The 24,839-nt window shown below is 39.3% G+C and overlaps 1 protein-coding gene across 12 annotated transcripts in view; it reads right to left on the reverse strand.

Moving 5' to 3' along the window:
- Positions 1-1,163: 1,163 nt before the first annotated feature.
- LOC121307062 (dynamin-1-like) overlaps positions 1,164-24,839 on the reverse strand; it is a 126,940-nt gene continuing 103,264 nt past the window's right edge. For 2 of the 12 annotated variants that reach the window (XM_041239163.1, XM_041239160.1), the window contains 5 exons: positions 22,372-22,383; positions 20,210-20,380; positions 17,547-17,788; positions 15,780-15,983; positions 5,150-5,489 (listed from right to left, as the gene is read on the reverse strand). In XM_041239163.1, the coding sequence (XP_041095097.1) occupies positions 5,417-5,489; positions 15,780-15,983; positions 17,547-17,788; positions 20,210-20,380; positions 22,372-22,383 (702 nt within the window). In that variant the 3' untranslated portion in view covers positions 5,150-5,416. Of the gene's footprint in view, positions 2,793-5,149; positions 5,490-10,773; positions 10,811-15,779; positions 15,984-17,546; positions 17,789-20,209; positions 20,381-22,371; positions 22,384-24,839 lie in introns of those variants that run through there. The other 10 variants (XM_041239162.1, XM_041239159.1, XM_041239167.1 and 7 more) reach the window with 7 other exon arrangements.

The raw sequence follows: 24,839 nt of genomic DNA on the forward strand, positions 1-24,839 counted from the left end.
AGATCATTTTAATGGTATAAAACAAGAAACAATTCTTTTTTTTTCAAGTTTTATATTGTTAAATGTATACTGTTGAAACTGATTTATTTAGCAAAAAAAAAAAAAAAGTCTTTTGTATTTTGTTCAGAATGAAGTCTTTATATATAAGAACATAAAGTTTACAAATGAGAGGAGGCCATTCGGCCCATCTTGCTCATTTGGTTGTTAGTAGTTTACTGATCCCAGAATCTCATCAAGCAGCTTCTTGAAGGATCCCAGGGTGTCAGCTTCAACAACATTACTGGGGAGTTAGTTCCAGACCCTCACAATTCTGTGTAAAAAAGTGCCTCCTATTTTCTGTTCTGAAATACCCTTGTCTAATCTGCCATTTGTGACCCCTGGTCCTTGTTTCTTTTTTCAGGCTGAAAAAGTCCCTTGGGTCGACACTGTCAATACCTTTTAGAATTTTGAATGCTTGAATTAAGTCGCCGCGTAGTCGTCTTTGTTCAAGACTGAACAGATTCAATTATTTTACCCTGTCTGCATATGACGTGCCTTTTAAACCAGGAATCATTCTGGTCGCTCTGTGTACCCTTTCAAAATACTGACATGGCCAGTATTTTGAGTTGCTTTAATTAGGTGTACTGCAGCATTGCTTACCTTTTGTTTGCTTCCCCACAATCTGGCTGCTGACAGAGGAGTCCTGCAACACCAAGATGTGTGGGGATCCTACTGGATCCTCAATGAACTTTTTTCCTTGGAGGAGAAGTATGGAGGGGAATTTACTGAGCTATAGTGGAGTATTGTGGATTAAATGAACACATCTGTATTCTGCCCCATGTATTTGATCTGTTACAGAAACATTTCCCTTTCCTCCAGGGTAAGAGTCAATATATTAAAGACCGAATACTGCATGGCAGTAATCACCATTAAAATAATCTAAACAGATTGTTGCCCTGGTATAGCACGGGCTGTTAAAATTGTATTTCTTTACAAAGGAGTTCCGTGTATTACAGATATGATAACCATCATCTAATCAGCAGCAATAAGACACAGTACACATCCACTTTCGTTAAGGAGAAATCCAAACTCTTCACATCTCTGCACTATGTCAGAAACAATAAAATATACGGAATAAAAAGTCATCCCACATTTTATGTAACATGTAGTTTTTTTATTCACTTTTTTATTTAATTCAACATAATCACTTAATTATCATCATTATTCTTGTATCTTACTAAACAATGGAAGCACAATGCCAGTAAATGCACCACGAAGATACACAGCACAATTAAGATGTGTCCTTGTTAAACTACGTTCATGTTGTTTCTAAGTTTGGAAGGGGAATAGGGTACAACAGTTAACAAGACATGCTGGTTTGTTCAGCTCAGTGTTGGATAGACACCCTCCCTATCATCACCACCCAGTATTGAAGTGCTAGAAACTTTAGAGGCCAAGTCAAAACTCCAGTAGTGGTCATTTAAACATTCAAACATGTGAGACTCTGCAGTGATAATTTGAGTCCTTGTTTGTTAACAGTATTTCACATAGTTCATGACACTTTACGAGAAGGCAGAGTGTTATTTATTTATTTTTTTTTTTTAATGAGGACCCAATGCTTTATATAAGGCAAGGTATTCTATGTTTGCAGATATTTGAGGCATTGGTAAAGGTGTTCTCGGCTCTTGATATTCCAGTGTGATTTAGGATTTGATTCCCACTGGGTCGTCCATGCTCCTGTTTGTACTCACTTAAGATAGGTCAGACTAAGGTACGTCGGTGCAAAACCCTTTAAAACCATTAACATTACCAATCGTTGTGGCTTCTTTCTTCAGTAAAACTTAGTATTACCTTCTTGTGATGTACCTTCTTGTAATGATAGTACTGTAGTTTGTTTTAAAATCAAATCCACATATGACAGATATCATTAGATTTCATTTTTATTTTAACTAAGGTTGCTAAAGGAAAGTGTATCAAAAGTTTCTTGACTTTTACATAATGAATCTTTAAATCTCTGCCACTGTAAACATGGAACCATACGGTTTTCAGAAAACATCGCACTGGGAGATTAAAATGGTCCCCAAGCATTTGACAGCCATGCAGACATTTGAAAGCAGCAGAATAAAAAGCTTTGTACAGTTAGTATTGCCCAAGCCAACAACATCATCACCTTAACCCTTTGTTAGATTGCATCCAGCACATTGGCCGTTTAATTTGATGACCTAGAAAGACATTGTGCATTTTACTTAAATCTGGTAATTCATTCAGCCATACCATTCTCCTAACAGGAAGAATGCAACTGATTTGTTGATAGGCTGGTCTGGACGACACACATAGGGTTAAAGCAGTTTTAAGATTGACCTGTGGGGTCTCTGTGCAACGGCAATGATACACTATTGAGACAATATGATAAGGTTACACAATCTGTTATAAATGTACAACACTTCCACAAAACAGATCCCAGCACCCACACAAATAACACAGTCCTGCCGTCCAAAGTGACATTTCCCGTGTGGTGAAAGAAATCGCTCCCTTGTCAGTGGTGTCCAGCTTGAAACTTCAGCATGTTTTATTTTTAACCACATTTTATTTAGAAATGTGTCGAGGGCTGGTACATCACTGAAAAGGACACAGGATAGGTCGCAGGGTGCGCTGGTTTGAAAGCACTCCGCTAGGCTGGTAGTTGGTGATGCCGCCCCCCTTTTTGCATGGAGAGAGAGAGAGAGAGAGAGGGCGGGGGGGCGGAGCTGCATTAAGACTCGAGTGGAGGCAGGGGGCTCTCTGGACGGGATGAGCTGCCCTTGCTTGGTCGGCTGGAAACAGGAAAAAACAACAAGAGGAAAGGAGAAAAGAAAAAAGAACACAGTAAAAGAGAAGCAGGAAGAAATAAAGACAATTGGTGCAAAAGAAACAAATGAAAAACAAGTGTCCTTAATATTGCACTGCCAGCATTCATTTTCAGTGTTTTAGATATCTCTGTATAGATGTTTTTAGAGGGTGCTTTTAGATGAAACAATTTATTTGTTCTGTTGATATACATTTGAGAAATAAAACATAGAAGGAATGTTATTGTCTTGCAGTATTACATTGTTGTTTTGTAATTAGGTAGACCACTATTTTTTTTTTTAATATAAATTTAGAATCGCCAATTATTCTACCCCGATTTTCTCCCAATTTGGAATGCCCAATTATTCAAGCCGGCTCATTGCATTAACTCGGGAGAGACAAAGACAAAGCCATTACAGAATTACAGTGTTGGAGGACCATGAAGTTCTGAACTGCATACTGGCAGGCCTGCAGACGCCCGGCCAGCCACAGGGGTCGCTGGTGTGCGGTGAGCCAAGGACTCCCCAGCCGACCTAAACCCTCCCCGCCTGGACAGCATTTGACCAATTGTGTGCCACCCACTGGGAACTCCCGGCCATGTGGCATAGCCTGCATTCAAACTGACGATCTCCAAACTATAGGACGCATCCTGCACTCTGGGCGGAGTGCCTTTACTGGATGCGCCAGTCAGGAGCCACTAAATCACTTTTTCTAACCCTTCATCGGTTTGGTTACACAAGCAACTGGGTTTGTCTGTTTCGCACAGAGATTTACGGGTTAACATCTATTTATTGTGCAGTAACTTCATACAGAAAACATGCAGTTTTCTCTCATGCAGTTGCATTTTTTTATGAAAAAGGTCTACATGGCTTGATTTATTTTATATAGTTTTGGCGCTCACATTGAGAATTGTGCTTTTCCCTTAGAAATAAAACTTAACCAATTGACATGCTATAGTGTATTGTAAGATTTGAGATGGGCTGATCGCTACTGCAGTCCAGGCCAAGGTTTAAGTGTAGCATAATCGTGCTATTCTTTGGCCTAAATAGTTTGTTGACAAATGCAGTGTTTTGTAGACTGAAGCTGTCATTTCCTCTTGTAAATCCAGATAACATGATCAATGACATCTACAATATTTGATTGTCCACACTGCAAAAAGCAAGGTTGGTAGTGGCATTTAGTTGAACTAAAGCCCCATTAGATTACTTTACCAATCATTACTGTCTTCACAAAGGGTATAAGTTAGTGCCAATGGAGTGATTTAGTTTAATTTGCTGGTATGTGAATTAAGGACAGGGCATAACATAAAGGATTATTATAAAATACAAAGAAGCAGTATTCCTTTTGCTTATATCCCAAATAGCAACCCATGTAGAACTGTCGGGGCTTGAAGCCACTGGTTTAACTGGTCGTATTGGGCTGTGTGTAGAATCATTGCGTGTTTAACTTTAGCGTGATCATTTTAACTGGTTCACAGATCCTGATAAACATCTCAGTAGTTAACATTACAATAGGTATTGCAAGATTAGTGCTGATCAGGGGCTGCGAAACCAGCCATACATCTTTAACACTGCAGATACAGTTCTAGGTATACAGGTCTAGAAAAGAGAACTGAAAACTGCAGTAGCGCTCTAGTAGTATTCATATGAAGCGCTTTGCGGCAATTTTTATTGTGAAAAGAGCAATATTAAAAATGAAGATTATTATTATTATATACAAAGGAAATACTGCATCTTTGGGTTGGGAAAACAATGAGATTAAGATAAAAACAAGAAACAAAAACAGATTCTAAAGGGATAGAACACAACTAAGTTTAAGCTTGGTTGTAGAACTAGTGAACGACATTACTGTCGGCCATTAATGTCAAGAGTAAGTGTAAAGAGTCTGCATTTATTAAACTGCAATAAATGAGCCAGGCAACTGGGGAGGAGCAGTGAGGGGAGAGGGTCAAATTCTGTCACACTGATAGCTGTAAACAGTGAGTACACCCTCACACACACAACTTCATTGCACAATTCCCAAGAGAACGATATGCAGTACACAATTTGTTGATTTTGAAACTAGACAATGCAAAACACAAAATGAGTTACATGATTCAATGTATTTATTTAGCATTTCATGTTTCAGTTGTTGAAACTGTCATTCTGAAAAGCTATCTACTTCGACACAAGCTTGAGTAACATTCCGGTCAATATGCAAAGTCCAAGAGTGGACATATCACAGCTCGATGACACCACATTATATATATATATATATATATTGGTAACCACGGGAACCTTAATATCTGTGACACAAAGATGCATATATATATATATATATATATATATATATATATATATATATATATATATATATAGTCTGGACGTAATTCACACTACACCTTTTTCATTAGATAGGAGTCAATTAATCTACTCTACAAAATACAAACACTTGGCTAGTATCAGGAGACACGCTGTAAACACTATCTACTCTACACTAGACGAGAATGTATCACACTTGTTAGTTTGTGTGTGCTGGGGAAACGGTAGGTGGGTTGAACTGCACATCACAGTCAGAGCATAGGGCTAAGGGCATCTATTGCAGCCCATAGGGGACAGGCAGATGCTCGTGGTTAGAAGTCTAAGAGGGGGGGCTCTGTTGTCCGGGAAACTGTGGGTTGGGTAGGTGATGCAGGGGCCCTCCGGCTGTGGAGAAGCACAGGAAACAGACAGAAAACACAAAACACTGTCAAAACATTACAGGAAATTACATCACAGCACACTTACAAAGACTTTAGGCAAAGCTCTCGCTGGGTTCACGTCTGCTGGGTGGGTTTGTCCAGCTGTTTAGCTATCAAACCATTACATTATAGGTATTGCCATTTTCCAATATGAAAGACTTGCACATTATTGGAAATGTTTCATACATAACTATAAGCCTTAGAAAAGTTTACCAAGTTACATTAGCACAGTCATTTTGCAGGTTTGCCAAGGTTATCTCAGTTATGTTACACATTTGCCATGTTTTGGCTTTATAACACTTTTCTTACTCAGCAGTGTGACAGTACATCTCATATTGCAAATAGAAACGTATTCAATTCAATGACAAACGTTTCGACAAAGTCTTTTTCAATTTCCTTAGTCTTTAGTTGAATGTGTGTCACTGAATTTCTCGAAGTGAATGTGGAGCGCCAGAGCCAATGCGATGCTCCCTCGGAATCCCCAGTGACCGGCTACTTCAAACAGCAAGGACGCAAACCTGAGCTGTATGACTCGCCCTGCACACCACGTGGCTGTGCTTTCACCAAGTGAGCCCCTCAGGAATCAGACTAACTTCTAAGCTCCTCTGTGCACTACGGCCGCAACAGGAGAAGGGATCTAACAGAGAACTGTTTCCTCCAACATCAGTATGCCAAGGATCTACAACAAGCTCCTGCAATACTTTGTAATCTGTTTTTTCATTTTATTTTTTAACTTCTCAAATATACATGGATTGTAAATATTGTTAATGTAATTGTGATGAAGGTTCTCAGGTTTCTTCAAGCTGAGGAGCACCTTTTTTATTATTATTTTTTTTATAAAAGATTTCCACAGTTACACTTTAAAACTAATAGATAACAAAAAAATATATTTTTAAAACTTTTTTTTCACCCCTGATTTTCTCCCCAATTTAACATGTCCAATTATGTTCCCTCACCGCAGCAAGTGAAGGTCCCATGCTCAAGCTGTTTGCCTTTTCACACCCAGGAGCTCTGAAGTATAATGTAATCTTCCCTTGGCCTGCTGTGCAGTATACCTGTCCAGTTTCATACTGTTTCACTGGCATATCCGGGAAGTGCAGTTTCTTGTCCATTCACGAGAAAATTATGTCAGCGAATGACTTTAGCATCTTGAGTGAGAACCTTGTGGACCACCTTAAATCTGTATTTCCTACCCAATTACAGTACAACCTCAGAGTTACAAACCCCTTGGGAATAGAGCTTGTTCATAAGTCTGAAATGGCTGTAACTCTGAAAATTAGTTTTCAACCGTTTTAATAAATTTGCACACCTGCTATCTACAGCCTCAATCTGAAAAACAATGCAAGGATACAGCACTGTAATGCAATATTCATATTGTTACGGTTCTAAAGTCTTTAAAACAGTACTATGGAAAAAGGCTAAACTGAAGTTATCATTGAAATTGTAACTGTAGCAAAAACACAGATTTAAATGTCCAGGAAAACCTGGGTTAACATTATGCTTGTTTTTAAACAAAATGCATTTGTGCAGCTCGCTCAGTCATTCAGCCTCCTTTGGCTTGAAAAAAAAACCTGCACTTTGTTTAAAACTAAAATGTTCCCAGTAAAATTACCCATACTTGCTTTGACATCTGACTTACCTTTCTGAATACATCAGATCAGCACATGCAGGAGTGCCTATCTGGTTGCATTGCACATATGGTTGAGTGACTGCATACTTCCGGTTGAAAGTGGGGGTTCGGTAGACCGGTCAGATCATAAGTTTGGTGTTCGTAACTCTGGGGTTCTACTGTATTACATTGTTATGTATAATACGCGAGGGGGAGGCTGTAATGATTTGCATTAGAAATGCTCTGATTTAGGGTGAAAAGAAGTAGTTGGCTGACACCACACGTTTCAGAGGACAGCGTGTGTTCGTCTTTGCTGCTCTCAAGTTAACGTGGGGGTGGTAGCGCTGAGCTGAGCCTAAATACAACTGGCCATTTCAAATTGGGAGAAAAACAGGGTAAAATCAATTGTTGACTACTAATAATAATAATAAAAAAAACAAACAAGAAATGCTCTGACTTCAATTTGGAGGCCAAGTTAAAAATGTTTTTCTGAACACAACTTTAAATTTACAGGCTTCGACAGGAGTCTTGTGAGGTTGCAACGTGATTTCCGACGACATATTTTAACACACTGCGCTAAGATAAGGCAGGACCTCAAGAAGTTAAAGGGTGATTATAAAGTACATTTGCCACTATCATTAACACAGAACAAAGAAACTTTACAGATTCAGGCGCACCAAATAATGGCACCAATGTTCTCGTGCCACCACATGTTAAAGAGAGTAGAGTATCGGATGCCTGTAACATGCCTCAAGGGGTCTGCAACACTTCTTGACAGAGGCATCCTTCTTAGGAACACTTTTTCCACAGCAGTAGTGAGTGATTTTCCAATGCATACAGAGGTAACAGATATTAATGTAATCTGCACATGATCTCAAACAAACAGGAATGACTCAATAACCAGGCACCTTCAGGACAAAGCATCCGCTAGTTTCAGAGTTACTTTAGCAAGTAGATAGAAACTAGAGCATTAAAGAAGTGAAGAAGAGATTCACCTGAATATGTAGGATTAGTGAAGGGGAATGTCATTATTGGCATTATCAGTGCCAAGAAGTCCAAAGCATTTCATATTACCATTAGAAACAGGATATCTGTTCTTTTAGGACAGACTTCCCCTTCAGAAAGAGTCACGAAATGACAAACAGGTGAGATGAAATGGAAGGAAATGAGGGAAGTGGCCAGTCATTGGCAGAGACCAGCAACACAAACAAACATACATGGGAGCTGCTGGCACGAGAGCGATGAGAAGGCTATGGGCTGCACAGTACATTTACTGTTGAGTTAGTTGGTTGCATGCATTGTGTTATGTAAGGTATTATTTAGTCTCAAGTCTGATCCAGCCGTCACCTTTTTGTCTTTTGAGGTTTAAAAAGGATTGCATAGTGTACATGCAAAGGCCTTTTTTTCTATTGTCATTTGGTACTTTTGAATAGCCGCTATAAGAATAGCAGCCGCACAATTAAAATGTTATCCTGGGCTGAGTGAAACACAGCAGATTCTAGTCTCAGCCTTTTAAAATGTACAGAACACCCTGCAAAGTTTACAAGAAATTGTTGCAGGAGGAAGAATGATCTGGATGCACTGCGAAGTTTAAAAGAAAACCATATTTTCTCCTGGTGGCTTCTCCGTGTAAAAGTTGAAAAAAAGTAATTTCTTAGTTTATTTAGCTATGATGTGTGAATAAACAAATCTCAAGACTAATGACTGTGCTATTGCAACAATATGGAATGCAGCAAAGGTAAAGAAGTGTGATTCTTCTGAACACTGCAGGTGGTTCTGTAACATCTGAAGTGGTTGTAGCTAAGAGAAGAATTCCATAGTGCTTGCAGGTTGTGCTTCCATTCTTTATACCAGTCCAGATATCCAGATTTGTTATCGTTGGTTACACATGCACTCTTATTTTAGAGCCTGATCTGTGCTACTGCACTTGATTTAAGACATCTTGCAAGCCTTGCTTTCAGTTAGTTTTATATCCCCTTCAATGGCTTCTTTCCTGTCATTAACCAACCAGCTACACCCCCTATTGACTGACTTGCTTTTAGCCAGTAACATGCTTTGATCCAGAGATCAATGCTGAGGTGAAATGACCCAGGAAGTGCAAATTCCTGAGAACAAGGCTTAGAAATTGCACCAGATATGTGTTTAAATTCAAATATATATTTGCTATAGCATGTGTTTCTTGCAAAACTGCATATTTGAGACTTATTTAGCCAATGAAAGTTTATTTTTTTATTTTTTTATTTTTTTAGTTTAAAGACTAAATTGAGTCGCAAAGCATGCTCCAGCCCTTAGCCTCTAAGTCATGGCGCTTGTGTACAAAGCTGGCTGTATGGAAATTTACACAGTTACTGTTAAACATTGGATACACGGGCAACTGTTTAGGACAACTGTCACCCGCAATGCATTTGGTTTGGAAATTACTAGAGTTCTGTCTGACCATGTAAGAGTTTTCATAGCATTGTGCAAAACAAATTCCCACCACTCTGAGGTCAAATACCACCTGACCTGACTTGACCCAAGTTTCCTCCTTCTGTGACGACTGAAGGTTTCCGACCTTGGTCACCTGGTTTGGTCTCAGGCAGATTGCATGCAGTTGTTGCTCGTGAGCATTGCCCTTAAGCATTGTTTGTATAGTAGATGTATTAAAATGGTTACTCTGGATACACCTGTAGCGGGACTGGCTTGTAGTTATGATTGTTTAAAAAAAAAAAAAAAAAATGACCAAATGAGAATCCATCACTAGACATCCACTTAACCAGGATAAGGGTTAATGGGACACAGCACTGGCCAGTCATGTCAAGAACTTGAATCCACAACGCAGTTTCATCCCTTTGCCATTTTCATTTCATGCTAAATTCATTTACTGTTACTTCCTTGCTCTATGTTATTGTGCTTTCATTTTCAAAGTGTTGGCCAACATTAAGATGCCTGTAGCAACAGCCAGGGCTGATGCTAATGCTTGGAGACAACCTGGAACACACACCTCCATTTACACTGTATGCACAGGCCATAGAAAAGCCTACACAGTTACAGCATCGTAACATAGACTCCCACTAAACACCACTAAAGAGAAAGTAAAACAGGCCACAAAAGGAGGGGGCATGGGGGCTGGAGATATGGAAGAGAAGTATGAACAGGGTGACCAGATCTCCAAAGCTCGAACCGGCACACAAAGATTAAAGTTTGTTTGTGTTTTGTTTTTTTATCACTATTCCTGTTTTCACATTAAAGTAACAAAAAACAACAACCTCTGATTGCTGCACAGCGACTGCACCTTCCCTTGCTAATTTGAGGCCATGTTTAACTAGATGTTATAACCTACGCATTGATTTCCAACCTTCATTTCTATCATTCTGCATGCTTTTAATTTAGTGTAGTAACCTGTGCGAAAAATCTGATTCTGGAACACATTTAATATGCTTGATGATGGTTTACCTCATTAACATAAGGAGTGACGGCTAGTAGCAGGAGTGCAATCTTGCAAACCGGGACTAAGTTTTGGTAGAAAAATGTCGGGACATCGGGACAGTTGGTGGGAAAAGAGGTTGTCCCGGTGAAATTGGGATGTCTGGTCACCCGTAGCATGAACCATGCATCAACATGACGGTAAATACCCACAGTATGAAAGCACAAGACGTACCATTAGCGTTAGTCCTCATGGGTCACTGACAGTAATTCTGAAAAAATAATGTTGAATCAATATGGTGGCGTTGGGCAGGGTTACAGTTAAAGAGAAACACACACTGTTCAAACCGTGCTTTTTACAGACCCACACCATTGTAAAACTGTAAAGCATTATCAACTCAGAGCAGAGTTAACTGACTGCAAAGTGTGATACTGGTGCTACATGTTTTCTTTTTCCAATACAGTGCATTATGAATTTACTGGAATTTGTTAATATCGATTTTTATTTCCCCAAACTCCTGACCAGCTTCATATAACTCTTATTATTTCACTTCATTTTTTTTGTTTTTAATTGATTTTTTAAACAAATAGGCTGCATTCACACTGGGCCCGTTTCAAACGGACTCGGTCTGGTTCGTTTACTTTGAAACAATATCAACGTGCTTGCTGTTCACACTGATCTGCGAGCAAAGGGACCGGGTTCGTTTTCATGAGAGCTTAAGATCTTTTTTTTTGTTTACAGTTTACGCAATTCTGCACGGTTCTCCTAATGTCAGCATTAAGCAAAGGAATTTGAGAAAAGACGGAATATATTTTATTATTTTTGTATGTTTTCTCCAGTTCGGCAAGATTTTCTGTCTGACCAAAGTTTCTAGCAGAGCTTCAGTTTCTCGCACTGTCCATGTAGTTTAGGATCACCAGATTTCCACAGTGAAAAACGGGGAGTTTATTTTTTTCTTTAATTTACTGATGCCGTAGCAACTCTGAAGCCAAAAATAAATAGTTTAAATATTAAACATCAGATTAATTTATTGCAGATCATAACAGCTCATTATTTTCTTTATATTGCAACTCATTGGACTGTTTTATTCTGTTTAGGTGCCTTTCAGTGCTTTACAAGCTGTGATGCTGACTGTAGTTGGTAACTAATATGCCTCTGTTTTTATGATGCTCTGAAGAAAAGATTCATTTGATATATTCTATTTTTGTAAATGTGAAAAACATATTTTATCTTAATAAAAATATTCATGGTGTTTCCATGCAAGTTTTTTTTTTAGCTCGAGACATTTACACGAGAAAAATGTCTTGTGTAGAATGTTTTTTTGGGTTTCCGTTCGCTCAGTTTATTTTACTCGAGTAAACCAGGCTTTTCCCCCGATGCCATGCAAACAAGGTGGGGGTTGATATGTAAAGTAGCATGCGTAAGTACTTGTGCTGTTTTTGAAGATTACTAGTTAAATTTTGTGAAAATGTGGTTTCCGTGCGCAGAGAACTGGTACACGAGTGAATCTAAGCTGCTGTAATAGAGCAAAATACCTCATGCCTGGCTGGTTAATAATGTGTTTTACTGCTCTTGTCCAAATTGTTTTTCAAATATCATTAGTGGGGTGTGGTTAGTAGTGAATACTGTTTCAACTAATTTATCTTACAACTCATTAATTCAAAATAAACTCGGAGGTATAAAATTAAACTGACTGACAGGTATTGCAGATCACCATGGCTGAAAACCAGTGGAGCTCCCTTATATCTCTTTCATTCACGCAATACAGCATATAGGGGATCAGGTGATGCTGAGTGTACTACCCTGGCTTAGAAACCCTACCCGCCCAGATGGCTGACAGCTTCTGAAGAGCATTCAACACCACACTTAGGCAAATACGGGTAGTGGGCACTTCACTGGGAGGTGGCAGATACTGATGAAACGGACTGAAGTGCATGAGTTCATTCCCAAAATGGCCACTGCCAACTGTATCCTGCACAAACTCTTGTCAACAACAAAATGAGGTGTTCAGGAATCAGTGACTGCCTGTGAGCAGAAGGGGAAGGTTACAGTCTCACGAGAAAAAAAAAAAAGCAGCACTACCTTTCACAACAAGCCCAGAACAAGCACAACCCATGTTAGAGTGGGTGTTAATGCAAATTACAACCTGCGACTCTCAAAAAACTAGCCCAGCTGCGCTTATTATAAGCGGACTTGGCAACTGTGAAGGTTACCTCAGCTACGAGTTTCAATTGGACAGCAGCAATCTGAGAAGTCTCATGCGTCTGAGATTCTCTCCTTTCTTTTAATTTGTGTTGGATTTACTGTTGTGTTAAATATTAAGATACAAACAAATAAAATACAGTCAGTACTTTCATTTGCAATTTTATTTGGTCAGTTCTGAGAGGACATCAACAACTTGTTGGATGCTTGTTACTCTGTTTTGGGCAATCGAGCTGGCTCATGACATCCAGTTCAACTATATTTATTAACGTGGAGGGCAGACACACGTTGTCTTTGGACATAGCTGGGAGCAAAAAAAAGACAGGAATGAATTCAGTTACATTTAAGCAGCTCACTTGCTCTTTGTGTTTAACTTTAGCGTAGTTTTTACAGCAACAGTATTCTCAAACAGCTGCTTTAGTACAGATGCAAGGGCATACTGCAGTTAATGCTATGTGGTTTTATACACAAATGTAAATCCACAAGACATTTACAACATGACAGTCCAGACACAGCAAAAAACAATAATAAAAAAATGCCTCCCGCATTACCGTTAAGGTGAATTAGACCACTGCTAACCATAAAATCGCCCTTCAGTCACTACATTCTGCCATCTTGGAATCCACAGTAACAACTGCTCTTGCCCAAATTTTTTTCAAAATTGTTTGTCAATAGCAGCGAATACTGTTTCAACTAATTTATCTTACAAGTCATTAATTCAAAATAAACTCGGAGGCATAAAATGAAACTGACCGAAAGGTATTACAGATCAGCATGGCTGTAAACTGTGGAGATCCCTTGTATCCATTTCTGTGGCAGAGCAAAGCTCTGCCCTTTATAAATTGGCAGGGATGCGGTTAAATGCCCCTACCTGCCTGGGTTGATTGTGTTCAGGTGGCTGGGGTTGATTAGTTGATTAACATAATTAAGATCAATCAGCATCCAGCCACCTGACATAAAAGGAGGCCTCTGATTCTCATTTCGGGAGGAGGGAGTTGAGGAAGCAGGTTGGTGTTTTGTTGTTTGTGATTTTTGAATTTTTTGAATCCAGTGAAGGCAGCGCCCAGCCTGGGAACCTTAATTTTGTAAGTTTTGCTTTTTGGCAAATTTTTGTAAATGTCTTTTATTTTGGCCCTTGTGCCCTTTTATTTTTGTGTTTATTTATAATAAAAGTATATATTTTTGAACTGCAGTCTGTCTCTGGGCCTCTATCCACTTGCCAGCCTGTCACACTTTCATTCAGCAATACAGCATATAGGGGATCAGGTGATGCTGAGTGTACTACCTGGCTTAGAAACCCTACCCGCCCGGATGGCTGACAGCTGCTGAAGAGCATTCAACACCACACTTAGGTAGTGGGCACTTGAAAGTGAGGTGGCTGATACTGACGAAACGGACTGAAGTGAAGCATTAGTTTGTTTCCAAAATTGTCACTGCCGGCTGTATCCTGCACAAACTCTTGTCAACAACAAAATGAGGTGTTCAGGAATCGGTGGCTGCCTGTGAGCAGAAGGGGAAGGTTACAGTCTCACGAGAAAAAAAAAAGCAGCATTGCCTTTCACACAAGCCCAAAACAAGCACAACCCGCGACTCTCAAAAAACAAGGCCAATTACAGGTACACGACTGTTTAAAACCTGCTTTCAAAGGTTCTTAACAAATTGATGCAATTGAAAGTGTCACAATTGCCGGCAGCTTTAGTACATCTCATTATAATATTTGAGAACCCTCATTTGCACTATCTCCGCCCCCTTGTGTCAATTTATGCAGGTCCATAATTACATATTCATCTAAGACTGAACCTCAAAGAAAAACTGCTGCTGCAGTGTTGTATAAAAGGTTGCTAAAAGCACTGAGCTAGTTTAGTGCATTTCACTCAGATGTCCGACTCGTTTGTAACTGGTTTGCAAGCACTGCAACACTTAGTTTATTAATGTTAAGTAACGCCCATTATTTTTGCCACTGTGACAGCCTGAAACACACCCGCCAGCTAATTTTCATAGAACATAACGATTACAGCTTTTTGACCGTGCTGTTTTGCTTTAGTTTTATTAATGTTAGTTTGTCTCTTACTTTATTAAAATTGTTTAACATACACATGCCTGTTGTTTTGCCATTCATTTCATATGTTGATGCACGTGCATCATGACAAGTAATACATATGTATCTATATATTTATTGATTCATATTGTGTCTGGTGGCTAACTCCGTCTTAGAGAACACTACGGTAAAAGAACACTTTACTTGCTTCCCCAAGGGTGTTCTCTTAGTCGGAGACTACTGTACCAAACCTGGGCCCCTATGATTGCTTTAGTTTTTAGCTGACCTTTCTCATCTAGGACTTGCATTTGAACTCTGTTAAAAAGGGAGCATTATAAAGTCCCTCTTTACACAACTATTAACAATCATTCTTAGGTTATAAAAGCATATTGAATTAGGAAATTAATGGTAACATAAGAACTGTAATATAATAAATTATTTTATGTACGCGCAGTTTGTACTTTCTACAACAGCCTTTTCCAGGTATTCCATCTTTAATAGAATCTCTCTTCTAATACACAGCAAATCTCTTCACATGATGCTTGAATACCTTCATTTGAAGGCAGAAGATATCATATTGCAGTTTTTGATTAAATAAATCTGCTTGGTTTGAGTGCAGGCATTAAGACCCTGGCTATTGCACATGACTGTAACCAAGGTAACTAGCTCAATATATTAGGGATAGGAGGGTCGAATGTAGTGTCTTTACTGGAAGCAACCATTATGTAATTCACCAGTTTTTCTCATCAGAAGTTGGTCCAATCAACATTTTTGTGTAATGTGAGAAATGCACTGCTCTTGTGTCAGTAATCATTTAAATTCAGGATGTTTTAGGTGTGTGAAGGGGCTATAACTTTTATTAAAGGCTGGAGTTCGAGGAAATATTTAGCAAAACTGTTCTGAGCCTTGCTAAGATGTACTGCCGTGGCCCTGGCTGAGGCTGGAGATCGCTGAGGGGAGCATCACAGATACAGTACAGGCCGTAGCCCCAGACTCTTACCTGGGGACGCCAGGGGGAGCGCGGTTGGGTCGTGAGGGGACTTGAGGAGGGGCACCACCAAAGGGGTCAGGGGATGCTCCGGGGCGGGAGGGGACAGGTGGAGCCCCCGCAGGGGGTGGTCCGGGGGCAGGGCCTCTGGAGCCAGCCCGGGCAGGGGGCACCGCTGGGGCTCTCCTCTGTGGAGTGGGGCTGGAGGTGGGAGACCTGCAACACAAACAAACACAGGGAGGGGTCACTTCAATACGTCATGAATTCCCTGAGTGAAACGCTCCTCTTCCACTTGGACTCAACTTTCCTTCTGTTTTGCCGTTCACACAGCAGTGCTCTAGATTGGGCTGGCACAACTCATTTAAAGACACTTTGGCTGACCTAGCCTACGATACATATCTCAATGGAAGGCAACTACAGCAGAACAGAAATGCAGCTCCTGAAATCCTAGTCAACTCTTTAGCCCATCATTTTAATCAGTTAAAAAACACAATAGTTGGGTAATTGTGATAAGAACGACATAGAATGGTTACAAACATCATACATAAAAAGGAGACAGTAAAACCCCTAAGAAAATGTATCCTGAACCTCTTTACAGTTCTCTTTAATGATCTATGAGCAATCTACTGGGCAGACTGGATCATTTCCTAGTCTGCAGCACCATACATAGGCACCTAACCCATGCGGCAGAAGGGTCAAACTGTATATTTTGCCCCTCCACTTTTCTCATTCATTTTATATAGATAGATAGATATAACACGCCCCGTTATAGGAATATATACTTGTTATAAAGCAGAACACAAACAGCACAGTCTTGTAACTATGGCTCCCCACTATAGCGTTATAAAGGGTGAGCACTGTATATATATATATATATATATACACACTGAACAAAAATATAAACGCAACATGTAAAATGTTGGTCCCAGGTTTCATGAGCTGAAATAAAAGATCCCAGAAATTTTCCATATGCACAAAAAGCTTATTTCTCTCAATTTTTTTGCACAAATTTGTTTACATCCCTGTTAGTGAGCATTTCTCCTCTGCCAAGATAATCCATCCACCTGACAGTGTGGCATATCAAGAAGCTGATTAAACAGCATGATCATTACACAGGTGCACCTTGTGGTGGAGACAAGACTTCTCCCAAGTCCCAAGTCTCTTGCAGACTTCAGCAGGTTTTCTTCCAGGATTTCTCTGTACTTTGCTGCATCCACTTTGCCCTCTATCTTCACGAGCTTTCCAGGCCCTGATGCAGAGAAGCATCCCCATAGCATGATGCTGCCACCACCATGCTTCACGGTAGCAATGGTGTCCTCAGGATGATGTGCAAATTGATGATGTTTAGGCTTGCGCCAAACATAGCGCTTAGCATTGAGGCCAAAAAGCTCTATTTTGGTCTCATCAGACCATAGAATCTTCTTCCACTTGGTCTCAGAGTCTCCCACATGCCTTCTGGCAAACTCTAGCCGAGATTTATTAAGCATTTAATAAACCAAAGGAGTACTAATACTGCTCTGATTCATTAAAACTTCATATTGCATGAGTCTGTGTGATTTTCTTGATTATTTAAAAGTTAATTAGACATACAGCATGCCCAGTGCAGAACAATCCACTACAGGATCCCAAACATCTCTGTCCTCTTTAAGAATCTCCCCTGAGTTTAAGAGTGTGCTCAGAGCAATAAAAGAAGTGTGCGGAATCTGACCCAGGTCTTTTGTTGTGGTTTTCCTATAGCTAGCCTGAGACTTTTAGGGAAACCATCAGACTCTGGCCTACCTCCTGCCAGACTGCTGCGACTGCACCTGCAGCCAGGAGTCGTCAACGGGCGGGGGTGTGGGGGTGCTGGTGGTGGTGGTGTTGATATCCCCAATGATGCTCAGTGCCTCCCGCAGAGCGTGGTACATGCGCAGCATCTCGTCACGGTGCTGGGCCTGCTCGGCTGACTCCTCCATCAGAGTGTTCTGGTCTCCGCAGGAATACAGGGACGCCAGCAGCTCAGCGTGGATAAACTCCTTGGTCTGGAGGAAAAACACACACACAAACAGGGTGACACAGGCTTACTGCTTTGGAAAATCACACAAAATAATCTATAGAATACCATGGAATAGTATAGTACATACTGTTGAATATTACATTATTTACTGTATTACCTTGTAATATATTGTAGTACACATTGCAGTACACAAAAGTAAACTTACAATTACCACAGTACTGTCCCTACAGAAAGTACTGATTAGAGGAAAAACCTCAGAATGGAGTGTGGTAACCAGTGGTGTACCACAGGGATCAATATTAGGTCCTCTGCTATTCCTAATCTACATTAATGATTTAGATTCTGGTATAGTAAGCAAACTTGTTAAATTTGCAGACGACACAAAAGTAGGAGTGGCAAACACTGTTGCAGCAGCAAAGGTCATTCAAAATGATCTAGACAAGATTCAGAACTGGGCAGACACATGGCAAATGACATTTAATAGAGAAAAGTGTAAGGTACTGCACGCAGGAAATAAAAATGTACATTATAAATATCATATGGGAGATACTGAAATTGGAGAAGGAATCTATGAAAAAGACCTAGGAGTTTTTGTTGACTCAGAAATGTCTTCATCTAGACAATGTGGGGAAGCTATAAAAAAGGCTAACAAGATGCTTGGATACATTGTGAAAAGTGTTGAATTTAAATCAAGAGAAGTAATGTTAAAACTGTACAATGAACTAGTAAGACCTCATCTTGAATATTGTGTGCAGTTCTGGTCACCTCGCTATAAAAAAGATATTGCTGCTCTAGAAAGAGTGCAAAGAAGAGTGACCAGAATTATTCCGGGCTTAAAAGGCATGTCATATGCAGACAGGCTAAAAGAATTTAATCTGTTCAGTCTTGAACATAGAAGACTACGTGGTGACCTAATTCAAGCATTCAAAATTCTAAAAGGTATTGACAGTGTCGACCCAAGGGACTTTTTCAGCCTGAAAAAAGAAACAAGGACCAGGGGTCACAAATGGAGTTTAGACAAAGGGGCATTCAGAACAGAAAATAGGAGGCACTTTTTTACACAGAGAATTGTGAGGGTCTGGAATCAACTCCCCAGTAATGTTGTTGAAGCTGACACCCTGGGATCCTTCAAGAAGCTGCTTGATGAGATTTTGGGATCAATAAGCTACTAACAACCAAACAAGCAAGATGGGCCGAATGGCCTCCTCTCGTTTGTAAACTTTCTTATGTTCTTATGTTCTAATATACTACAGTATTATTGTATAATATCGCTATGTACCACATGACTTTGTTAACATATACCAAGGTATCTTTTTCACAACAAACATGTATACATACTGTTTTCTGTACTGTATTGTAGACTTTCACTGTTTATCTAAATAATGCTTTTAATTAGATAGATGCATACTACAGTACAGGTATATTCTATATATATTTTTTATATGGGAAAACTCCCAGGATGATGCCAGTAGCTTAAATAAATTGTGTTTAACATACACCCTACATCACGGTTGTACATTCAAATGGCAATAAATAATTTAATGGAAATTGGACAAGTGGTACTGAAAGAGAGAGTAGTGGGGTTCCGAAAAATATAGCGTTACACGCCCCCACGTGTTGCTACAACCGTTTAAATGACGTACATGTAAGTTATCTTTCCATTGTTAACATTGTGACAATATGTTATGCTTATAACTCTAAGTCTGTTTCAAAGTTCTTTTTAAAATGTCCGCTCTAGTGCACTGATAGTGTAAGCATTATTGCCCACATTGATGTGGTACGGAACAGAAAAGCTAGAGAACTTCTTGTGTTTTTTTTCTTTTAAATCGTTCCTCCTGCAGTGATTTAGAGGACAGATCTCAAACCCCAGTGCACTAGAGCGGACAATTTGAAAAGAGATTTGAAACAGACTTTAAAATTATAAGCATAAAAAGTTGTCAGGATGTTAACAATGAAAAGAAAAATTACAGGTATGTTATTTAAACAGTTGTAGCAACACGTGGGGGTGTATAACGCTGTTTTTCTGAACCCCGCTGCTTACTCTTTAAGACCTAGATGTCACTACGTAAGAAAGTTCGATGTTATTTTCATGGTAAAGTATATTAAAATGACTGATTTTCAGTATGTGGAATAACTTACTGTGTTCTCAGGATACATGAAAAACTGTAAGTTTGATAAACAGATGAGCAGAAAGACAGACCACCATATACCAAACTGATACTCCCAATAACTTAAATAATTCCATCATACTTTAATAAGTGGTTTTCCAAATATATGCAAAAATGTAGGTGTGACTGTGACCGGGGAGATCTGTGCTGGCTACAGGGCCTCTTTTACTGTTTGAGGGGCAGGTGTTGGGGGGACGGTTGACCCCATAAAAATGACACTCTGCTGTTCCTTGAGCTGTGCATAGCAGGATACCATCCAGCCGAAGCTCTGCACTTACACTGTTGATCATGAGGTGCATGATGGTCTTGGGCATGAGGTCCCGCACAGTCTTGTTCACAATGCCCATGTAGGAGTCCACCAGGTTGCGGATGGTCTCGACCTGGCGTTCCAGCTGGGGGTCCATGGAGTGCATAAAGTTGTCTGAGTCGTTCTCTTCCGACTCGCTTTGCTGGGGAGGACACACATTGAGACAACCAGTGTGAAACAGCACCACAGCTACGACAGCTGCAGACTCCTGCTGTAGACTAGAAGGGTGCAGCCTGCCTCTAGATGCCAGCTCTAAATCAGTTGGTAAAAACAGCAAGTAGTTTGCACTACATTTTAGTTCAGTATGAATAGTACAGTGATCTGCATTTGCAGGTACAGTGTGTTTACTAAGCTTCTTCTATAGTGAAAAGTTTGGAACTGTTAATTTTACAAAACCAGCGGGATACAACTGGGTTACACAAACGAACACTGAACCTTTTGGCTACCTGACTATATATGTGGCCCTCTGTCTACAGGCTGTGCATGCACTGCTTGTTTTTACTTTGTTGAAAAAAAGAAAACCTTATTTACAGTGCAGCACAATATAATAGCAGTGAATGTACAGTACTGTAAAATGTAATAGTGTTGTTGTAACAATGTCTACATTCTTAAAAAAACATTATTTTAATATTTATTCAGTACTGTTCAGTATGAAATGGTTTCTACATTACACAAATTCCAATAACTTTACACGCCATTTTCTGTCCAATGTAGAAAGTTAAATTACGTTCCCTCACCACAGAGGTTCCCAGAGCAGCTCAGAAGAACTGAAAGCCACACGGCAGTGCTTTTACCACGTGAGCCACTTGGGGACCCATACAGAGAAATTCCTATTTACAACATAATTCATTCATTAGTGCAATATATTTGGCGCGCTCTGTAAATCGTTGCATGTCTAATCCAGCACAATATTTGATTCTCAAATGATTCTGGATAAAACTAGTTTTACTTCGCCCTGTGAGGGGTGGGTGGTGTTTGGACTGATAATGTAAAAGCTTGGTGGTTAGGGGATCTGACATTGGCTTGAGATGTCATACTTGTCCCCAGTGTGTGTGCAGCCAGTCCCCCTTTATGGTGATTACTCAATAATCAACAGTGATCGTACTGGATCTAAGATTTAAAGTGTTAAATTCCTTAAAGAAAACTGAGCTAACTACACTGGAGCAAAAGCTGGTAAATCAGATGCAATGTAGAGTAGCTGCAGTCTAACCTCTCTGCTGATTTTGTACCAATTATGCTTCAAGTTGCCAGAGAGTCTAGGGTGTAGCAAGCATATATATTTAATGCAGGCACTGTTCTGAAGATAAGGATTGCTTTTAACTTTGAGATATTTCAGGGCACTTCAAGTTGTTTTTGAGGAAAATCACAATGTTTTTACAGCTGTCAGCTATTCTAACAAACATGTGAGAAATCCCTGTCTGTGAGTCATCATGTGTGTAAGCTAAAGGGCTAATAGCCAAGACTTCAAAAACACTTGTTTTCAGGTGAGGCCCAATTACCCTGCCTATACTCTATGTTTGATGGGAGTTGTTGGTTTCCCCATTCACTTCCTGTGTTTCAGAAATAACATTCCTATTGGCAGAATAGTTGCTCAGCTTAAGAAGGAAAAAAGTTAGGACAACAAAAAAAAAAAAAAAAGATAACGGGTCAGGAAACTGTTTTTGAAACCCTGGTTACACATGTTTAAAATCCATGCTCTGAAAACTTCTTTCCATGGTCCCTCAAGTGGATGTTCCAGACAGGGTTATTTAAAATGTTCTGTGAGTGTTAATAAATCATAAGACTACAGCCCACTACTCTCTCATGTATCCACTGCTGACATCAACTGTTTGTTTTTTATTTCCTAGATCAATTACAAAGCTTTTCATGTACACCATAAACACATAGACACCAGGTGCAGGAAAGGCATGCAGAAAGCAACTTGCAGGCAAAAGATTAAACAAATATGTCTTTATGGAAAAGAAAATGCACAGCAAATTAATGAGAGATAGAGCAAGAGAGAGAGAGGTGGGAATGGAACAACCCATTTACTGTAACTTTAAAAAGGAACAAAAAACCAAAATACAGCAGGGAAATTATTTACTGCCATAGCTGGCTAATTTACTGTCATTCATTAAGGAAAAAAACACTTACTTTATCCTTATCCTGTCATTTTCCAAGTGGCATAAAAAAAAAGTTTGTTTTTAGTTGGTTTAAGTAAAAATAAAAAATAAATGACATCAGAGTTCAACAACAGAGTCAAACAGTATGTCAATTTAGTACTGTACATACTGCCCTGTTCAATACAGTAATGACAAGTCCTAGTCACTAAGACCAAGCACAACACTTGTGAGCTTGTGATCCTCCCTGTTATCAGCTGGGGTCCTTTTATAAAAGACTGTTTTAAAGGTTTTAGGGACTTTTTTTAGAGAGTGCTTATGAAAGAAAGAAACAAGGACCAGGGGTCACAAATGGAGTTTAGACAAAGGGGTATTCAGAACAGAAAATAGGAGGCACCTTTTACACAGAATCGTGAGGGTCTGGAATCAACTCCCCAGTAATGTTGTTGAAGCTGACACCCTGGGATCCTTCAAGAAGCTGCTTGATGAGATTTTGGGATCAATAAGCTACTAACAACCAAACGAGCAAGATGGGCCGAATGGCCTCCTCTCGTTTGTAAACTTTCTTATGTTCTTATGTTCTTATGAAAATTATCTTAGATTAAAAAAAAGTTGAGCATAATTAATTATTTCTTTGTTTTAGAAGACACCTTTACCCAAGGCGACTTTACAGTGTGAGCTATGAATCAGCTGCAGAGTCACTTACAACAACATTTTACCTGAAAGACGGGGCACAAAGAGGTTAAGTGATTAGATCGAGGTCACACAGGGAGTCAGGGAGTCAAACTGGGGACCTCCTGGTTACAAGCCCTTTTCTTTTACCACTGGCCCACACAGCCTCCTATAATCTTCTTTGTTAGTCGGAAATGGTTTCATGAATTGCAAATATGATAAAAACAAATGTGTGTAAATATTCCTTAAAACAGTTAATACTACTGGACCGTGAATGGTAGGTCTAGTAAAGAAGGAAATGCTCAATGGTTACATACAGAAGTAATGGTATTCTGGTGCTAATGATATATATATATTTTTTTTTAAAGAAAGTTACATTTAAGGGATACTTTAAATTATCGACATGTTCCTAATATTTCATTTCTCACTTGTTTAATATACGTTTAGAGGTGTCTAGTGGCATTTCTCTTTTGTTATGTTTTCTTAGATCATTATTTTTAATGGGAAGGAAATCAGTGTTACACAATGTTTCAGTGCACTGTAACATTCCTTACCTCCCTTCTGTAAACAAACCTTAAGGAATCCTTTTTCATTGCAAATAATGATCTATGCAGAAATAACAGATACAGATGTGTGTGTGTGTCTCAATAGTTCTCTGGGCGAGTGCCTAAAACACATGTACTCTCACGTTCAGTCTTGCGTTAAAAAAAGTCACTTTTCTAACGGGGTGTTGCAGTGGTGAATAAGCATTCACAAATAAGGCTTAGAAAACAGTCACTCGGTACTAAAACCTCCCTTAATCTCATGTGCAATGTCAACAACACACGATGGCGTTTTACGTTCGCATTCTTCCTCTGTGCGGATGCGAAGTTTACCGTTTGAATTTAGGTCTACTGAAATGCGTTGCATCTTTTGAAGTAAGTGTAAAGTCATTTTACAAAAATGTGGAGATTTATACAGGTGTCATTAGCAAAGGGGGGCGGTTGTTTTAACAATAGGTCACGTTTTACTAAACATTTTAAAACTAATAAACAACTACCATAATAAACATTATCGTATTATGTTTCTTAAAACATAATAACACAATATATTCAAAACAAAGTTGAGTTCTTATCTATAAACAGTAACACATTTAAAGCTTGGGACTCGCTGTCTGTAGATTGTTGTTGTTGTTTACATTATCGTCAGCATATTTCAAGAGATTGAAAGCTGAAATTACTTTTTTTTTAAAACACACTTTTCTTATACAAATACAGTACTGTTGAGCAGTAATGAGTTTGTTTGAAAACCAGGCTTTAATCACTCATAGCAGGTACAGAGGCAGTGGTTCCGTGAATGCGCTGGGTTTTATTGCAGCGTTTAAAATATAAAATCATTTTATACAAAGTCTCCCAGATTTCATGAAAAGATATGCGCGTCCCTCGTTTCTTCATTGGTATCTAAACCGAGTAGATACTGTACTTGTTGAAGCGGTTTTCTCCCACTGCTAATAAAAAAGCCACCTAGCTAACAATTTTATCCTCAGGGGTACAGAGAAACGTCTTTAAATTGGAACTTTAGTGAAGTTTTTTTCTCTCGTCCTCCAGTCGGTGCAGTCAGTGTCAGTTTCTCAGCACACAGTACAGTAGCCGCTCAGTAAGGAGGTACAAACAGGTGATTGGTCGATCTGTATGAGCGTTTACAAAGGTGCTTTGTTAAAAAAAAAAAAAAATGTAAATCTAAATTTATAACGGTGTGTATTTTTTAGCAAAATAAAATCTAAGCCTATTTTAAGGGACCCCAACTGTTGTTATTGATGCCAACTTAGGCACTTCACATGAGGACTAGCAA

This window comes from Polyodon spathula, chromosome 52 (assembly GCF_017654505.1).
Source record: "Polyodon spathula isolate WHYD16114869_AA chromosome 52, ASM1765450v1, whole genome shotgun sequence".
Classification (NCBI taxonomy): domain Eukaryota; kingdom Metazoa; phylum Chordata; class Actinopteri; order Acipenseriformes; family Polyodontidae; genus Polyodon; species Polyodon spathula.